The sequence below is a fragment of the Rhinoraja longicauda genome, chromosome 18, assembly GCF_053455715.1.
Source record: "Rhinoraja longicauda isolate Sanriku21f chromosome 18, sRhiLon1.1, whole genome shotgun sequence".
In the NCBI taxonomy this organism is placed as follows: Eukaryota; Metazoa; Chordata; class Chondrichthyes; order Rajiformes; family Arhynchobatidae; genus Rhinoraja; species Rhinoraja longicauda.
In genome coordinates this window covers 31,684,831-31,704,775 of record NC_135970.1, presented here as the reverse complement: position 1 = coordinate 31,704,775, position 19,945 = coordinate 31,684,831, and the positions used below count along the sequence as shown (strand labels likewise).

Below are 19,945 nucleotides of genomic sequence, written 5' to 3'. Positions count from 1 at the left end.
AGGCATATTGGTCAAATGTGGGCAAATGGGACTCGTTTAGATGGGGCATCTTGGTCAGCATGGACGTTGGGCCAAAGGGCCTGTTTGCGTGCTCTATGCCCCTATGACTCTATAGCAGTTTTATGAGGTACAAACCATTCTCTTAATTTGTGAAAATAGATCAATCGGGTTTTGAAGCCAAAACAATAGAACTGAAACATGAAAATTCTCTGATTAGATTTATTGAAATGATTTTCTAGTTTATAGTAAAGGTTTAATAAAAATGATGGCACAATGATGAATGTGTCTGGAAACCTTTGTGCTTGGTACTGCCTTTATATCCTTTCAGGATATCTCACAATTGTTTACAATGAAGCACTACTGATGAGTTTGCTTTGCAGCACATGTGCATATGGCCATGTTGTACAGTTTTCTTGCTGTTAGTGAAATAAATATCAGGCCCAGGACAATGGGAATAAAAGCTTTGGAATTATTTATGTCCATTTGCAAGAGCAGGTGGAGCGTTCAAAGGATTGCCCCTTCATCTGTGTCGTGCTGCACTATCAGCCTGGATAACATGTTACTGCCCATACAGTTGTGGTTTTGAGAAATAGAGTGATACAGTGTGGAAACAGGCCCACACCTGCCAACATGTCCCAGCTACACTAGTCCCACCTGCCGCATTTGGTCCATATCACTCCAAACCTGTCCTATCTATGTACCTGTTTAACTGTTTCTTAAATGTTGCGATAGTCCCTGCCTCAATTACATCCTCTGGCAGCTTGTTCCATACATCCACTACCCTTTGTGTGAAAAAGTTACCACTCAGATTCCTATTAAATCTTTTCCCCTTCACCTTAAACCTATGTCCTCTGGTTCTTCTGGGCAAGAGACTTGGTGCATCTACTCGATCTATTCCTCTCATGATCTTATACACCTCTATAAGATCACCCCTCATCCTCCTGCGCTCCAAGGAATAGAGTCCCAGGCTACTCAACCTCTGCGTATAGCTCAGACCATCTAGTCCTGGCAACATCCTCGTAAATCTTCTCTGTACCCTTTCCAGCTTGACAACATCCTTCTTATAACATGGTGCCCAGAACTGAACACAATACTCTAAATGTGGCCTCACCAACATCTTATACAACTGCAACACGACCTCCCAACTTCTCTACTCAATACTCTGGCTGATGAAGGGCAATGTGGTAAAAGCCGTTTTGACCTGCGACTCCACCGTCAGGGATCTATGCATCTGCACTCCTAGATCCCTCTGCTCTACAACACTGCCCTGAGCCCGACCATTCATTGTGTAGGTCCTGCCCATGTTAGACTTCCCAAATTATAACACCTCACATTTTTCTGCATTAAATTCCATCAACCATTCCTCAGCCCACTTGGCCAATTGATCAAGATCCTGCTGTAATTTTTCACAACCATCTTCACTATCTGTAAACCACACATTTTTGTAACATCTGCAAACTTGCTAATCTTCCCGTGCATGTCTTCATTCAAATCATTGATATGGATGACAAACAGTAACGGGCCCAGCACCGAACCCTGAGGCACACCACTAGTCACAGAACTCCAGTCCGAGAAGCAACCTTCCACCATCACCCTCTGCTTCCTTCTATTAAGCCAATTTTCTATTCAGCTTCTATAGTTTCATATGGCAATGCATATTGGTAGAAGAAAGCAAGGCAGGTCTTACACAGCAAATAGTTGGGCCGTGCTAAGTGATGTAGAACAGGGCTGTATTGAGTGTGATGATGGTAAATGTTGTAGAACAGGGCCGTCATAAGTCATGTCATAAGTGATAGGAGCAGAATTAGGCCATTCGACCCATCAAGTTTGCTCCGCCATTCAATTATGTCTGATCTATCTCTCCCTCCAAACCCCATTCTCCTGCCTTCTCCCCATAGCCCCTGACACCTGTACTAATCAAGAATCTATCTATCTCTGCTTTAAAAATATCCATTTACTTGGCTTCCATAGCCTTCTGTGGCAAAGAATTCCGCAGATTCACCACCCTTTGACTAGAGAAATTCCTTCTCATCTCCTTCCTAAAGGAACGTCCTTCAATTCTGAGGCTGTGACCTCTGGTCCTAAACTCACCCCCTAATGGAAACACCCTCTCCACATCCACTCTATCCAGTGCTCTGGTCTACCTGGACTTTAGCCGAAGCTCCTGCTACTTGCTGGGTGCAATGGGAGGGAACGGTAGTGCCTGCCACCCTCTGCGGCCTGACATCTTCTCCACATCCACTCTATCCAAGCCTTTCACTATTCGGTATGCTTCACTGAGGTCCCCCCTCATTCTTCTGAACTCTAGTGAGAACAGGCCCTGTGCCGTCAAACGCTCATCATATGTTAATCCACTCATTCCTGGGATCATTCTTGTAAACCTCTGGATCCTCTCTAGGGCCAGCACATCCTTCCTCAGATATGGTGCCCAGAATTGCTCACAATATTCCAAATGTGGCCTGACCAGCACCTTACACAGCCGCAGCATTACATCCCTGTTTTTGTATCCTAGCCCTCTTGAAATAAATGCTAGCCGTTGTGTGTGCCTTCTTTACTACTGATTCGACTTGCAGATTAACTTTTTGGGAATCCTGCACCAGCACTCCCAACTCCCTTTGCACCTCAGATTTCAGGATTCTCACCCCATTTAGACAATCGTCTACACCGTGGTGAGTGTTGTAGAACAGGGCTGTGGTGAGTGTTGTAGAGCAGGGCCGTGGTGAATGTTGTAGAACAGGACTGTGGTAAGTGTTGTAGACCAGGGCCCAGGTGAGTGTATAGAACAGGGCTGTGGTAAGTGTTGTAGAACAGGGCTGTGGTGAGTGTTGTAGAACAGGGCCGTGGTGAATGTTGTAGAACAGGGCTGTGGTGAGTGTATAGAACTGGGACAATAGGTGCAGGAGTAGGCCATTCGGCCCTTCGAGCCAGCACCACCATTCACTGTGATCATGGCTGATCATCCACAATCAGTACCCCGTTCCTGCCTTTTCCCCATATCCCTTGACTCCGCTATCATTAAGAGCTCTATCTAACTCTCTTGAAAGCATCCAGAGAATCGGCCTCCACTGCCTTCTGAGGCAGATAATTCCACAAATTCACAACTCTCTGGGTGAAAGGTTTTTCCTCATCTCCGTTCTAAATGGCCTACCCCTTCTTCTTAAACTGTGGCCCCTGGTTCTGGACTCCCCCAACATTGGGAACATGTTTCCTGCCTCTAGCACGTCCAATCCCTTAATAATCTTATATGTTTCAATAAGATTCCCTCTCATCCTTCTAAATTCCAGTGTAGACAAGCCCTCTCGCTCCATTCTTTCAACATATGACTGTCCTGCCATCCCGGGAATTAACCTCGTGAACCGACGCTGCACTCCCTCAATAGCAAGAATGCCCTTCCTCAAATTTGGAGACCACAACTCCGCACAATACTCCAGGTGTGGTCTCACCAGGGCCCGGTATAATGGCAGTCGGACCTCTGCTCCTATACTCAACTCCTCTTGTCATAAAGGCCAACATGCCATTAGCTTTCTTCACTGCCTGCTGAACCTGCATGTTTACTTTCTGATTGATACTTTGACTGATGTACAAGGACACCCAGATCTCGTTGTACTTCCCCTTTTCCTAACTTGACACCATTCATAGGACTGGTTCAGAGGGATATGGGCCAAACGCAGGAAAATGGGACTAGTGTTGATGGGGCATGTTGGTTGCTGTGGGCAAGTTGGGACGAAAAGCCTGTTTTCACACTGTTTCACTCTCTGACATGGATAAGGTGATCAGCCGGTCCTTCCCGCAGGGTAGGGGAATGCATATGTCTAAGGCGAGAGGGGAAGGATAATTGGAACCTGAGGGGCACCTTTTCCCACTGTAGAAGGTGGTGGGTATATGGATGAAGTGGGAAAGGCAGGTACTATAACGTCATTTAAAAGACATTTGTATAGGTACATGGATAGGAAAAGATTGGCGTGAAGTGAGCCAAATGCAGGCAAATAGAGCTAGCGCAGTTTAGCAACCTGATTGGGTTGTGCAGGTTGGGCTGAAGAACCTGTTTCTGCGCTGTATGACTCAGCCCCTTCTACGATTGATGCATAATATATCTGGGCAGCTTTACTAGGCAGCAGCATTGACACGTGGTTAAGGTGATCTTTGTGCTGTTCGAAGCTGGGTTGTTTATAATAGGCAGTATATTGGAAAATAGAACTAAAAAGTATAATTGTCTTGTATTATGGGTAGTGGGATGTTGCTGAATTCTGTATTTTGCTGTTTGGCCACAAAGCATTAAAGAGTTGGCAAAATACTGTAGATGAATGAGAATAGACAATAGGTGCAGGAGTAGGCCATTCGGCCCTTCGAGCCAGCACCACCATTCAATGTGATCATGGCTGATCATTCTCAATCAGTACCCCGTTCCTGCCTTCTCCCCATACCCCCTGACTCCGCTATCCTTAAGAGCTCTATCTAGCTCTCTCTTGAATGCATTCAGAGAATAGGCCTCCACTGCCTTCTGAGGCAGTGAATTCCACAGATTTACAACTCTCTGACTGAAAAAGTTTTTCCTCATCTCCGTTCTAAATGCCCTACCCCTTATTCTTAAACTGTGGCCCCTGGTTCTGGACTCCCCCAACATTGGGAACATGTTTCCTGTCTCTAACGTGTCCAACCCCTTAATAATCTTATATGTTTCGATAAGATCCCCTCTCATCCTTCTAAATTCAAGTGTATACAAGCCTAGCCGCTCCAGTCTTTCAACATATGACAGTCCCGCCATTCCGGGAATTAACCTAGTAAACCTACGCTACACGCCCTGTCGTTTAACGCATGAATGTCGTTTAACACAGCAGCATTACAGTGCGGTGTCTAAACAGTGACTCAGTGCTGGTATTTGCAAGAATGTCTTTGATAATAGGAGATGAGTGGGAGTCGGGGCTGTCAGCAATGTCTTTCTCTTTAGAGCTGGATAGTCGTGGGCTTCCTGCCGACAAGATGACCAGACGTGGAGGAGCTGATCAGTCAGCTGATCGTCTGGCTTTTCCTCCGTATCTGCCACTCAGCCCCCTGAGCCTGCTCCACCGTTCAGTTAGAACGCGGCTGAACTGCACCTAAAAGAAGCAGCCAAAGACCTGAGGGAGGTGGCCAAAGGCACTCCACTGATGTCAACCTCAGCTCCTTCTCCCAAGCTACAGGGGTGAGTGCGAAAGGCAATGTCTGCTCATCTCGAGCTATCACAGCAGCTGGCTGCTTGCTTACAAATGAACGGAGCCTGTGTTAGTAAAGCAGTGGCAGAATACCTGGGCGTATAAATATACTCAGCTGATGCTCTCACCCAGCGAGATCCACCGAGGAGCTGAGAAAGAGCCCCACAAACTGCTCTGATGTAGTAAGGCCAAGCCTGAATGCACTCTGCACCCTAGCTTGCTGCCCAGTCCCCAGAATCATGGAATCCCTCAGTGCCATCAAGTGTCGACAGGGAGCATCAGTACGCAGTTCTGACCTTTAAATTTCCTGCCAGCCAGTGAAATCATGTTTGTCATCCAAACATCATTGACTGGCCTGCACTATATAACTTCTCCAAACTAAAGTCAATCTATTTCCGCCTTGACACTTCCAAACGGACAGCTTTTTGGGTCAGAGAGAGAGTTCAAGATTTCTTCTATGAAGTGTTTTATGGCCCTTATTTTCATTCTGTATTTTTCTACAAAAAGGAATAGTTGAAATCTAATATATCAGTTGTCATAGTCACACAGCACGGAAGCAGGCCCTTCAGTCCAACTCGTCCATGCTGACCAAGGTATCCTGTCTAAGCCAGTCCCATTTGACCCCATGTCCCTCTCGACCTTTCCTATCCAAGTGTCGTTTAAAAGGCGTTACCTGTCTATTATTGTAACTGTGTGAAAAAGTTGCCCCTTGGTTTTCTGCTAATTTTTCCCCCCTGGCTTTATACCAATGCCCTCTAATTCCTGATTTCCCAAACCCGGGTTTCCACCCCATTTATGCCCCTCATAATTTTATATACCTGTATAAAAACACCCCTCGCTCTCCTGTGCTCCAAGGAATAAAGTGTTAGCCTACCCAACCTCTCCATAACTCAATCCCAAGAGTCAAGGCAACATCATTGTAAATCTCCTCTGCACTCTTTCCAGCACTCCATCCTATAACAGTGACCAAAACTAAACACAATTCTCAAATCATGGCCTCACCAACATCTTGTGCAATTGTGAGATAATGTCCCAACCTCTCTAGCCTGTGCTCAAGTGAGCTAGAAGCCTTCATCACCACCATACATAGCAATGATACCACCTTCATGGAACTATGTACTTGTACTCTTTGGTCCCTCTCTTCTACCACACCCCCAGGGCTGTAGCATTCACAGCTTCGGCAATTAATGTCAGCACATTGGGCTGGATCAAACTGAATCCGCCCTGTGTTTGCCCACCATCCTGCCCTCCCCTCACTGATCCTAGGGCTGCACCTGCTGGAGTGGTCCACCTGCTGATGTGGTCAACCTGCTGGTGTGGTCCACCTGCTGGAGTGGTCCACCTGCTGGAGTGGTCCACCTGCTGGAGTGGTCCACCTGCTGGAGTGGTCCACCTGCTGGAGTGGTCCACCTGCTGGAGTGGTCCACCTGCTGGTGTGGTCCACCTGCTGGTGTGGTCCACCTGCTGGAGTGGTCCACCTGCTGGTGTGGTCCACCTGCTGGAGTGGTCCCACCAGTGGAGGTGTTCACAACTGGGCCTCACAAGGTGGATCCCAAACCCTGTTCCCAGAAAGTTCTCCGTACAATGTGCTTAACACTGATTGCTCCAGTGCCATCCTGGTGAATCTGCCAGTCCCTCCCAATGTGCAAAGGCCAGAACTGAATACCGTGTTTCAACTGAATCTGAACCTATTACTACGGGAGGTTCACACCAAAACAGTGCTGCTCTTTAACTTCAGTTGAGAATAACACAGTGTGGAGAGACACAGGAACTGCAGACGTTGGAATCTTGAACAAAAAAACAAAGTACTTGAGGAACTGAGCGGGCACGTAACATTTCTGGAGGGAAATGGACAGGAAACGTTTCAGGTCTTAACTCTTCTCAGTCCTAACCCGACCTGAAACGTCATCTGTGTATTCCCTCCACAGGTGCTGCCTGACCCACTAAAATCCTCCAGCACTTTGTGCTTTGCCTGAGAATTAACACAGCTAGTTTGTGGATTATATCTATCCCCAAACCAGCTTCATAAGAACTAATGGTCTGGTCATCATCACGTTGCTATGTGGATAGAGAACTAACACTATACAGGAAAAAGACAGTCGTGGTGAGAGATTGTCTCATTGGAATGGAGAGGAGGTTATAATGGTGGTGTGTCAGGATTGATCAATAAATGCTCTTAGTAAAGGAATCATAGAATATCTAATTCAGTGTGGGGTGAGGAACTTTGGTTTTGAAGTATTCGTAACACATGCACGTACAATGGTGTGAAGTCGGTACTGAAAGGTTGTTCTACCTATGCCCATTTCCTATCTTTCCAATGAGTTCCCACAGGTTGGTGGAAGGAACAGTAATTTTCTTAATAATTTGTACTTGGCCATCATTTCTAAGCTTAATAATTTGTACGGGCCATAATTTGTAAGCTTTCAGATGATGCAGAATGGGGTGGGCAGTGAGCTGTGAGGGGTGCAGTTGTAAACTTCGGGGAGTCTGATATATATATAAGTGCACACTATGTTGAAAGTGGTAAGATGGGTGAGGAAAGTGGTTTAAGAAGCAACGGATCCGAGGCTTTATGTTTGGGGCACTAGAGCAAGGAAGTCACGGTAATCCTTCGAAAAACATTGGCCTGTCTAAACCTGGAATACCGTGTCCAATTCTGGGCACCGCACTTTTGGAAAGATTCAAAGTCTTTAAAGAGGGTGCAGGAGAGATTGACTGGTTCCAACGACGAGCAACTCAATTATGAGGATATGGAGAAGTTGCAGTCATTTTCTTTGGAAGAGGAACGGTTGAGAGGGATTTAAATGCAGGAGGATAGAGAGAGAGAGGAACTGTTCCCATTGACAGAAGGTGCATCAATCATGGAGCATAGAACAAAGGTTATGGTTAGCAAAAGTGACAAAAATGTATGTCCACACGGGATAGTTCGAGTTGGGAATACACTGGGCTGCTTCAGTTCAAAAGGAGCTGGATAAATATCTGAAAGGATATGGAAAGAGGATAAGGATTGTTCTTGCATAGAGCTAGCGGTGACTTGATGGGTCGAGTGGCCTTCCACGCTGTTTCCATTATGTGGTTTACAGGAGCTTGCTGGACACAGTTCGGCTGTTGCATTTCTTAGATTGCTAGAAAGGGTTAATTTCATGGGCAGTAAAATGCTTTGGGATGTCGAGAGGGCAGGGAATAGACAATAGGTGCAGGAGTAGGCGATTCGGCCCTTCGTGCCAGCACCACCATTCAATGTGATCATGGCTGATCATTCTCAATCAGTACCCCGTTCCTGCCTTTTTCCCACACCCCCTGACTCCGCTGTCCTTAAGAGCTCTATCTGGCACTCTCTTGAATGCATTCAGAGAATGGGCCTCCACTGCCTTCTGAGGCAAAGAATTCCACACTTTTACAACTCTCTGACTGAAAAAGTTTTTCCTCATCTCCGTTCTAAATGGCCTACCCCTTATTCTTAAACTGTGGCCCCTGGTTCTGGACTCCCCCAACATTGGGAACATGTTTCCTGCCTCTAACGTGTCCAACCCCTTAATAATCTTATATGTTTCGATAAGATCCCCTCTCATCCTTCTAAATTCCAGTGTATACAAGCCTAGTCGCTCCAGTCTTTCAACATATGACAGTCCCACCATTCCGGGAATTAACCTAGTAAACCTACGTTGCACACCCTCAATAGCAAGAATATCCTTCCTCAAATTTGGAGACCAAAACTCCACACAGTACTCCAGGTGCGGTCTCACTAGGGCCCTGTACAACTGCAGAAGTTCCTCTTTGCTCCTATACTCAACTCCTCTTGTTATGAAGGCCAAAATTCCATTGGCTTTCTTCACTGCCTGCTGTACCTGCATGCTTCCTTTCAGTGACTGATGCACTAGGACACCCAGATCTCGTTGTACGTCCCCTTTTCCTAACTTGACACCATTCAGATAATAATCTGCCTTCCTATTCTTACCACCAAAGTGGATAACCTCACACTTATCCACATTAAACTGCATCTGCCATGCATCCGCCCACTCACACAACCTGTCCAAGTCACCCTGCAACCTCATAGCATCTTCCTCACAGTTCACACTACCAGCCAGCTTTGTATCATTTGCAAATTTGCTAATGGTACTTTTAATCCCTTCATCCAAGTCATTAATGTATACTGTAAATAGCTGCGGTCCCAGCACCGAGCCTTGCGGTACCCCACTAGTCACTGCCTGCCATTCTGAAAGGGACCCATTTATCCCCACTCTGCTTTCTGTCTGCCAACCAATTTTCTATCCATGTCAGTACCCTACCCCCAATACCATGTGCTCTAATTTTGCCCACTAATCTCCTATGTGGGACCTTGTCGAAGGCTTTCTGAAAGTCGAGGTACACCACATCCCTGTCAATTTTCCAAGTTACATCCTCAAAAAATTCCAGAAGATTAGTCAAGCATGAATTCCCCTTCGTAAATCCATGCTGACGTGGAACGATCCTGTTACTGCTATACAAATGCTCCGCAATTTCGTCTTTTATAATTGACTCCAGCATCTTCCCCACCATTGATGTCAGACTAACTGGTCTATAATTTCCCGTTTTCTCTCTCCCTCCTTTCTTAAAATGTGGGATAACATTAGCTAACCTCCAATCCACAGGAACTGATCCTGAATCTAGAGAACATTGGAAAATGATGACCAATGCGTCCACGATTTCTCGAGCCACCTCCTTAAGTACCCTGGGATGCAGACCATCAGGCCTTCAGTCCCATCAGTCTACCCAACACAATTTCCTGCCTAATGTGAATTTCCTTCAGTTCCTCTGTCACCCTGGGATCTCTGGCCACTAGAACATCTGGAAGATTGTTTGTATCTTCCTTAGTGAAGACAGATCCAAAGTACCGGTTCAACTCATCTGCCATTTCCTTGTTCCCCATAATAAATTCCCCTGCTTCTGTCTTCAAGGGACCCACATTTGCCTTGACTATTTTTTTCCTCTTCACATACCTAAAAAAGCTTTTACTATCCTCCTTTATATTATTGGCTAGCATACCCTCGTACATCATCTTTTCTCCCCCTATTGCCTTTTTAGTTAACCTGTTGCTCTTAATACGAGTCCCAATCCTCTGGCTTCCCACTCTTCTTTGCTATGTAATACTTCTCTTTTATTTTTATGCTATCCTTGACTTCCCTTGTCAGCCATGGGTGCCTCTTACTCCCCTTAGAATCTTTCGTCCTCTTTGGGATAATTTGATCCTGCAACTTCTGCATTATTCCCAGGAATTGCTGTTCCACCGTCTTCCATGCTAGGGCCTTCTTCCAGTCAAATCTGGCCAGCTCCTGCCTCATGCCTCTGTAATTCCCTTTGTTATACTGTAATACTGACACTTCCGATTTTCCCTTCTCCCTCTCAATTTGTAGAGTAAAACGTATCATATTATGATCACTGCCTCCTAATGGCTCTTTTACCTTGAGTCCCCTTATCAGATCTGCTCCATTAGTCACCTTATCTTTATTCTTTAACGTGGGGATGTGCTTTGTTTAAAAATGAACTGCCCAATGCAGTCACCTTGTTACCAAACAACACACTTGTGGGCCTGATGGTTGATCGGGCACAGTATCTTTGGTCAAAGTCGCCTGTCTTTTGTTCATCTTCAGTTTCTGAGGAAGCCTGTTAATTAATTAAAACACATTAATCTATGTATTCTGCAGTGACAAACTAGCAAGATTCAAGGGTCAAAACTATTTAATTGTCATATTTACCAGCCACATAACGGTGCTGCAGCTTGCCAGGCCCATTAACACAATGACACAGAGATAAGTACACAATAATCATAATACAATAAACTAATAACTGTAATACTAGGTATCCATAATAGTATCCAAGTCGGTAGTCCCGAAGTCCAATGCAACCAGCGACACAGTCCATAGTTGTAGAGGTTAGTGTTGTGCATTGTTCAAGGGTCTGTTGTTTACTGAGAGAAGCTGTCCTTGAATCTGGAGGTTGCGCTTTTCAGGCTCTTGGACCTTCTTCCCAACAGTAGCAGTGAGACGAGAGCGTGGCCAGGGCAGTGTGGGTCTTTGATGATAATGGTTGCCTTTTCTTTCAATTTCGCAACTGATCAATCTTGTTTGCGAAATGCCTCTGGATACTGAAGACAAAAAGGGTACAATGCAAGATCAGGCCTGAGAGACCAGGAACAAATCAACCATAATGTAATGCCCCATTTTACCACAGCTCTGTTGCTACTTTGCTGCCAATCAGGACAGTAAGCACTCTGGTGGCCGTGGGGTGGTGTCTCGACCTTTCTTGAACCTGGGACAGTGACTGACCGTCTGAAAACGAATGCTGTTATGATGGAACCATGTGCTGACATAGCATTCTGCCTAGGCACGTATTTCCATGACCGTGACGATGTAAATGCAGAGGAGTGGTCCCATCACACGCTACAATACTTTGAGTGTCGGGAGTTGCTATGGAACCATTGCGATATACTGCACATTTAACCGTGCTAACTCTTTGCTGGGCCTGAGCCCAGGGCACCGGTCCACAAATCTGTTACAGATAGAGTCATACAGTACAGAAACAGTCCCTTCGGCCCAACTCATTCATGCCAACCAAGATGCCCCATCTGAGCTAGTCCCATTTCCTCGTGTTTGCCATTTAGAGATTCAAAATCAAAGAATGTAAAAGATGTTTAAGCATTGTAAATGTTGATTCATGTCTTGACATGTTGTGCAAGTTCATATTGAGGGCAATTAATTACTTGATGAAGTAGTAAAATATAAAGATAAACTGAGGGAACATGTTGGTCTTTAATCAGGGAACTGGTTGAACAGTGGTTAGGCTCCAGTGCTCTGAAACAAAGCACAGAAAACCTGGAGCCAGGAACTTTACAGATTTTGAAACGGACATTGTGTGTTTTAAATATGACAATCCTTGTGCGCAAACCTTGGAAGCTTTGCCCCCCAACTTCTGAAGGGTTCATGATTTATAGAAGCAATGTCAGAACAGATGAGGGCATTCAGTCCATCGAGCACCTTCCTGTATTCAGTTAGGAGGATGAAATGACACTTATCACTCCGTGCAGCCACACAATTAGTGTGGCTTTTGGCTGTGCATAGAGGCAGCTCTTTCTATTGCCTGCCTACAAATGTCATCTTAAGTTGTAAATGAGCTACTTCTGTTTGGGAAGGAAGGATCTGCAGATGTTGGTTTAAATCGAAGATAGACACAAAATGCTGGAGTAACAGCGGACAGGCAGCATCTCTGGAGAGAAGGAATGGGTGACGTTTTGGGTTGAGACCCCTTCTGTTTGGGGGTTGCTGATCTGCTGGGAAGTATTCACTGCTACCTCATGAATAGTTTAGCTCTGTCGTGTCTGCATGCCACATGTACAACTCATCTGCACTGTGGGTATTTGCTGATCCAGGCTATGTCACCGTTTTGTTACAGGTATCACTTGGACTGTCTCACTCCTGCCCTTCACACTGTCCCAGTGGAAGAATGGTTTTGTCCAGAATGTGCTGACAACAATCCCACAGCTGGTAAGTGAAAGTGAGCTGGTGCGAGCAGGAGGATGCTCGTTCTGTGCTGGAATTGCATGGACTGCATGTGCAGGTTTCAGTTTGGTTCAGAGTGTGAGCAGCACTTCAGCCTGGGTGCCATCATTTTGCCCCTTTCCCTCAGAGTAGTTAATGCAGACGACAGTCCGTATTATGGTGGAGCAGGAACTAGACGTCCCTGCTGGACCCTATAGAGTAGGGAAAAAACTGCAGATGCTGGTTTAAATCGAAGGTAGACACAAAATACTGGAGTAACTCAGCGAGTCAGGCAGCATCTCGGGAGGGAAGGAATGGGTGACGTTTCAGGTCAAGACCCTTCTTCAGACCCTAATGAGTCGTGGGTCATCAGCGGTGGAGCTGGTCGATGGGGGGGTCAGTGGTGGAGCAGCCTGCCATGCTGCTTCCATAGAATTTCCAAGTCTTTGCAGAATCCATATAGACAACGTCTTCAGCTTTTCCATTGTCAACCTTTTGGTTTTTGATTTCAATAAACAATCAAATTCATAAGACATGATCACCCACATACAAAATCATGCCGACTAACCCTAATTGGCCCCTGTTTATCCAAATGCATATATATCTTGTCACTAATCCTCTCCAGTAACTTGCTGACCATAGATATTAGGATCACTGGTTACAGTTCCCAAGCTTTTCCTTGCAACCCATCTTAAACAGGGGCACATTTGCCACCCTCCAATCATCCGGCACCTCACCCGTGTCTAACGATGATTTATATATCTCAGCCAGGGCTCCTGCAATTTCTTCTCTAGCTGCCCACTGTGTCCTTCAATATATCTGATAAGGCCCAGGAGATTTATCTACCATCATGTGCCTTTAAAGATGTCCACTACCTGCTCGACCATCATATGGACTGTCATCAAAACAGCTCCGTTAACTGTCCCAAGTTTCCAAACCGTCATATTTTTCTCCACTGTAAAAACTAGAGAAATGCTCTTGCCCATCTCCTGTGGCTCCACACAGAGATGACTGCATTGGATTCTGAGGGGCTCTATTCTCTCTCTATTTACTCTCTTTCCCTTAATGTACATAAAATCTATTTGGATTTTCCTTCATTTTATTTTTAAATAGAGCAACCTCAGACCAGCCCTTGTAGATGGGCTTTTACATTTATCAGCATGTCAATAGTTGTGACGTTTGCAGGGGGCTATCAAGCAGCCAGTGATTCCCCAGCTTGGTTCTTTGTTGCTCAACCACTTTGACTCGCAGGGTAACGGTTCCCTCGACATGAATTTGCCAGCTGCATGGGGCAATATACTAGAAAGTTATTTAATCCAAGAGCAAACTTGAGAGTGGAAGAGCTAATCAGAAAGCCTGGTGAAGTGATATTAAATCTGGTTTCCTCTGTCCACAGCTGTAGAAGAGATCGATGATGAGGAGTTGGCGTTCCTCGTCGCGGACGCGCCCCAAGAGCCCACTACGTCTCGGTTACGTCCCACTGCCAGAAGAACGCGGGCCATAGCGAGGACTCGTCAGAGCGAGAGGGTGCGAGCAAATGTGAACAGGAGCAGGATTACCCGGGCTCACCAGATCAGGGTATGTGGACAGCACGATACACAGCTTCGCAGTCCCGATATGGGTGAAATTACCAGGAGTCAAAACACCAAACACATTGTAAGAAGATAATAGAACGAGGAGTTATTGTGTTTGCTCCATTGCTCAGCAGGATCTTCTGTGATCTTTCACTGGATCACCAACTGCCCCGGACATATCCCGGATGTAACTTTAATTATGAGTCTCCATTGGGAAGTAGTTTATTTAAGACTCTGTTGAATCTCCGGACCTGTTGAGATCCTGCAGCACTTTGCGTTTTGCTCAAGATTACAGCATCTGCAGTTTCTTACGTCTTGATTTCTGGGGCGAGAGTTTGCTGTGTGTTCATTAATAAAGTTGAATGGGATTGGATTTGATTCTAGAACAGGGAAAAAATGAGAGATGATGGAAAAGTGTAAACGCTGAAAACGATCAGTCCATCGGGTAACATCTGTGGAGGCATCAGGCAACAGGTGGTTCGAGTGGAAGACCCTTCATCAGAACCAGTGAAAGGTCTTTAACCTGAAAGGTTTCACTTTCCACAGATGCCGTCTGACCTGAATTTTTCCCACAATTATTTTCATTTCAGATTTCCAGCACTGCCGTTTATTGAGAGTTGATCAAACCTCAAGGGTTGACAGGGTCTTGGATAGTGGAGTAAATGAGGGACATTCTCAGAAGCAGAGACTCTATTTAGGAGTGAGGAGGGTTTTTCCCCCTTGTCAGTCTTTGGAATTCTTTACTTCGCGCTGTGGATTTTCTATTATTGAGCCCATTTAGTGTTGAAATTAATGGAGGCTTGAAATTAAAGGAAACCAGATATTAATGAATGGGGGAAATGGTTTGATGTGCGACAGGACAGTTAACGTAAGCTCTGATATCAAATCACAGACTAAGTCACAGTCTTTGTCCCACACTAGAACATTCTAAAATTAGAATGCATAGGCATAAGGTGAGAGGAGAGAGATTTAAGAGGGACCTAGAGTCATAGAGTGACACAGTGTGGAAACAGGTCCTTTGGCCCAACTTGTCCACCCCGGCCAACATGTTCCAGCTACACTATTCCTGCCAGCGTCAGGCAACTATCACTCGGGGGGTTGTCAGTATCTGGAATGAGCTGTCGGATGTTGCTATAAAAGCGGATGCAATTCCAACTTTTACAAAACTATTGAACAGATAAATGGATAGGATGGGCTGTGGGGCAAATACAGGCAAATGAGACAAGCCCAGTATGTCAACTTGGTTGGTATAGACAATGTGGGTTGAAGGGCCTGTTTCCATGCTGTACAGCTCAATGGCGCTATATGCTGTGGCAAAATGACTACCAAGTGCGGTGAATTTCTGACTCACATTCTTTCTGAGTTTCTGTCACATAAGGTCAGGTGAAGGAAGCTGATTGCAATTGTTGGGTTGCACTGAAGGACACCGACATGTAATTCAGTTTGTGCTGTAACGCCTGCAATGTGTCTGTCCACAGGATGTTCCCCAGTACCTGATGAATCCAACCCTGCTGGATGAAACCATTGAGAGTGTTGTTGCGGGTTTAAATACAGCAGTGTATCATCGGCCCCTCGCACCCCGAGCTCGAACCACACGGAAGTATCGGAAAAGAACAGGTAACCACGCACGTGGAATGCACTGTGGTGTCAGAGACCAGATGGGAGTAGTTGCACAAGGCGTTGGTGAGGCCACACTTGGAGTATTGTGCTCAGGCACCCTGCCATAGGAAAACTACCATTAAGATGGAAATAGTGCATGTACAAGGATGTTGCCAGGATTCGAGGGCTTCAGCTACGGGGACATTGGGCAGACTAGGACCTCATTCCTTGCAGCACAGAATGTTGAGGAGTGATCTTAAAGAGGGGTATAAAACCTTGAGGGGGGCATGCTGACTGATCCTTCATGACCTAGTTCAGTAACTGTTCAGTCACTGTGGCTGGAATTCTTTGGTGCGTGTTTTTCTGCTTTGACATCAGTGTATTCAGCAGATCAAGAGTTCCATTAGTGTAAGGTGAGGTGGGATTTTGTGGGCGGATGAAATATCTAATCTTGCAGTTCCCACCCACCGTGACTGAATGTGCCGGCTGGTGGTGTAATCTCTCCACGCTCCCTACAGGTAAAAAAAGGAAGAGAGCTAGGACACAGAAATCTCGCGGTAAAACCGGCCTCTCGTTGGGAAGTAAGGTCGGTGAAAAATCCACAAGAAAACGCAGGAGAAAGACAAGGAGAAGGAGGGGCGCAAAGAAATTGGTGAGAGCAACATTGATACTGTCAGGTGTGGCTTTTCTGACTTTCCTTCCGAAAATCAGTGTGACATTTCTGTGCTTTTAATTAGAGTAAGCTCAGCGTCACAGCGCGCTCACGCATTGCAAGGAGCCTGGGCCTGGGTAAGCCCGTCAATGGGATCTCAGTTCCCTCCGTGTACAGGCCATTGGAGCCATCCCTGAAGATTATGCGGACGGACATTGGAGCGGCTTCACTCTCTGTCTATGGTGACCCCAATGACCTGGATCCCTTTGAGAGGTCAGTTTACCCTTGTGTGAATTTTATAAAAACGCTTACGGGATGACCCAGCGCAAAAATCTGTTTAGATGTTCCTTGTCTTCCTCAGTCCTGTATGGCCGAGTCCTGTTGTGGGGCCCTGCCGCGTAGCCCCTCCCTAGGAACCCTGTCGCGGACCCCTGTCGCAGAGACGTCTCGTGGGCTCCTGTCATGGGGCCCTGTCGCAAGGCCTGTGGCCCCGTTGCGGAGCCCTGTCACAGGGCCCTGTCGCAAGGCTTGTGGCCCCGTCATAGAACCCTGTCACAGGGCCCTGTCGCAAGGCTTGTGGCCCCGTCATAGAACCCTGTCGCAGAGCACTGCCGCAGGGCCCTGTCCTTCTGGAGGTGGTTCCCCGACTGCATGGTCAGGCTATTTTGTACGGTTTTAGTGAAATCTCCACTCATTCTTCTAAACTAAAGAGTACAGTCCCAGTGTACACAATCTCTCCAACTGTAAACCCACCCTCCCTGGACAGTCTAATACACTCCCTTCATGGCAAGCACATCCTTTCTTAGGTGGTGAGACCAGAACTGCACAGTACTCCAGCTACAGTACGACAGGCCCATTGGGAATTGGAATGACACTGGCCTATTCCTGGAATCAAATCACATAATCTGCTGCACCCTTATCTATTCTACTAGTCTGTTCTACATCAGTAGGTTAGTTTCCATAAATTTACTTTTATAAATCCATGCTGACTCTTCCCAATCTTTTTTGTCAGGCGCAGTTTTATTGTATCTTTCATTGTAGATTCCAACACATTCTCTACCATTGATACAGGTAGTTTGTTCACAGTTTTCCATCTGCCTCTTAAATAGTGGAGTCAGGTTTGCTTCAATCCCACAATTAACAGAATCTATAGAACTGTGGATGATAATATCTCCAAAGCGAGTTCCTTCAAAAGTTGGGAATATAGATCATTTTAGTTATTTGCAATTAATTAGTTCCAAGCTCCTCAACATTTCTTACACTATTTTAATGGTTACCCATGAGTTTTGCATAAAATTGTCAATAACGTAGAATGTGTTCAAACTAACTGGTGTGGAAATGTCTGCTGCCTTTCAGTGATGCTGACGCTCTGTACGGAGACGCAACAAGTCTTGGCTCCCCTCTCAGCAACAAGAGACGGATTCTGTCCCGCTCGGCGCTGCGATCTCACCGGCCGGTCGCCCGACCCATCTCTGTGAAAGTCTCCAGGTAGGAAAAGCTGCAGATGTACCCTTACTGTGATGGGAAGCATACTGGGGCATCATGTTACTGTGACAAAGGGGAACATAGAACAGTACAGCACAGGAACAGGCCCTTTGGCCCACCATGTCTATGCTGAACATGTGCCGAGACCAACCCTTATCTGCCTGGACATAATCCATATTTCTCCATTCCCTGCATATCCATGTGCCTATCCAAAAGTCTCTTAAAAGCCACTATCGTATCTGCCTTCACCACCCGTCAGCGCATTCCAGGCCCTTTGCGTAAAATAAAATCGCCCTACGCATCTCCTTTAAACTTTGCCCCTCTCACCGAAAGCTGAGCCCCCTAGTATTACGTATTTCCACCCTGGGAGGAAGGCTCTGACTCCAGACTTATCGCCCTTCCCTCATTTGCTTGTCACAGGTTTATTGTTTCTGTGTTCATAATTACTGAGAGATTTTTTTGAGGTCCTCGAATATTTCGCACAAACTAGCATGAAACAAACGTGCCTGGTGTTGTGTGGATTAACTGTGCATAGCAGATTGGCAATGGGAGTGTTGCATTGCCCATTCAAGTTCTGCCACTGGTCCCAGTTTTGCTCTTCCTCCTCTATTCTGGTTCCCCTGCCAGTCATAGAGTGATACAGCGTGGAAACAGGCCCTTCGGTCCACCAGCCAACATGTTCCATCTACACGTCCCACCTGCCTGCGTTTGGCCCATATCTCTCTAAACCTGTCCTATCCATATATCTGTCTATATATTTCATAAACGTTGCATTAGTACCTCCCGGCACTATACCATACACCTCCCAGCTCGTTCCATACACCCACCTGCCTCTTGTGTGAACACATTCTATTAAATCTTACCCCCCTCACCTTAAACCTATGTGCTCTGGTTCTGGATACCCCTACCCCACGCAAGAGACTCTGTGTATCTACCTGATCTATTCACCTAATATCTCTGATGTCAGCCAGCCACCAACCTGCCAAAGATGAGCTGTTTCTTCCTAATTACCCTGCCGGAAGCCTTCACCGCTCCAGAGGCTGAGCAGTGTGCTGGGCCCTCAGGCTGTGTGAATTATTGTCATTTATCACAGTGTGGACTGCTACAGCATTCGGGCCCAGTCCTCATTCTTGTGCCCAAAGCCGTGCACTGTGAAGTCCATTGACTCTTTGTGCATAAAGTGATGGGGGAGAAAGTCCAGGGTAGTGTGGTCGGCTCATGGGCTGGCAGACAGCCACGGGAGGACTTTGTATTCTTCGGCAAGGTGGAAGCTGTCATATGTGCTTCTGAAGTGTCTGACACCTGCAACCTTCTCGGCCTCTGTCCTTCCAAAATGGCGGGGCTTGCAGCAGAGTGAACGTTGCAAGGACGTGTGAAAACATGATTTTTCTGTGCGACAGAAACGGGCGGCTTCCAGCTGTGGCGCAGGAGGTTCAACCACAGGCCGCGCCTGTTCCAGATGTGCTGGAAAGCATCCTGGCCAAGCAGAATGTCCTACTGATGGATAGTTCCAACACCGTGATCAATAGGGATGGATCGTTGAAGACTAAAGGTACTCCATCCACAGCATGTCAATCCATCTGAAATTCTTGAACTACTCTGTATTTTTATTATTAATTCGGGTCAACTTACCTTTTTCTTCCCGTGTTTAACAAGTAGAAAACAATGACAGGGAATGAATAGATCGCTCAGGTTGACGGTTGTGATTGGAGCTATCGTGGGCTCAGTGCTTGGTCCCAGCTTCTGACAAGTTGCTGAGGGAATCAAATGGAATATTTCAGTTTAGTTTATTGTCACGTGTACCGAGGTACAGTGAAAAGCTTTTGTTTAATATTTGCAAGTTTGCTGATGATGCTGGGAAGAGGTCATAAGTGATAGTAGAATTAGGCCATTCAGCTCATCAGGTCTACTCCACCATTCAATCATGAA

General features: G+C 46.1%; 1 protein-coding gene across 3 annotated transcripts in view; it reads left to right on the top strand.

The window, feature by feature from the left end:
* phrf1 (PHD and ring finger domains 1) overlaps nucleotides 1-19,945 on the top strand; it is a 62,088-nt gene that overhangs the window by 24,636 nt on the left and 17,507 nt on the right. For 2 of the 3 annotated variants that reach the window (XM_078415459.1, XM_078415460.1), the window contains exons 7-13: nucleotides 12,621-12,712; nucleotides 14,103-14,284; nucleotides 15,759-15,897; nucleotides 16,398-16,531; nucleotides 16,617-16,804; nucleotides 17,888-18,019; nucleotides 19,417-19,568. In XM_078415459.1, coding sequence (XP_078271585.1) covers nucleotides 12,621-12,712; nucleotides 14,103-14,284; nucleotides 15,759-15,897; nucleotides 16,398-16,531; nucleotides 16,617-16,804; nucleotides 17,888-18,019; nucleotides 19,417-19,568 — 1,019 coding nt within the window. Of the gene's footprint in view, nucleotides 1-5,062; nucleotides 5,183-12,620; nucleotides 12,713-14,102; nucleotides 14,285-15,758; nucleotides 15,898-16,397; nucleotides 16,532-16,616; nucleotides 16,805-17,887; nucleotides 18,020-19,416; nucleotides 19,569-19,945 lie in introns of those variants that run through there. The other variant, XM_078415461.1, reaches the window with a different exon arrangement.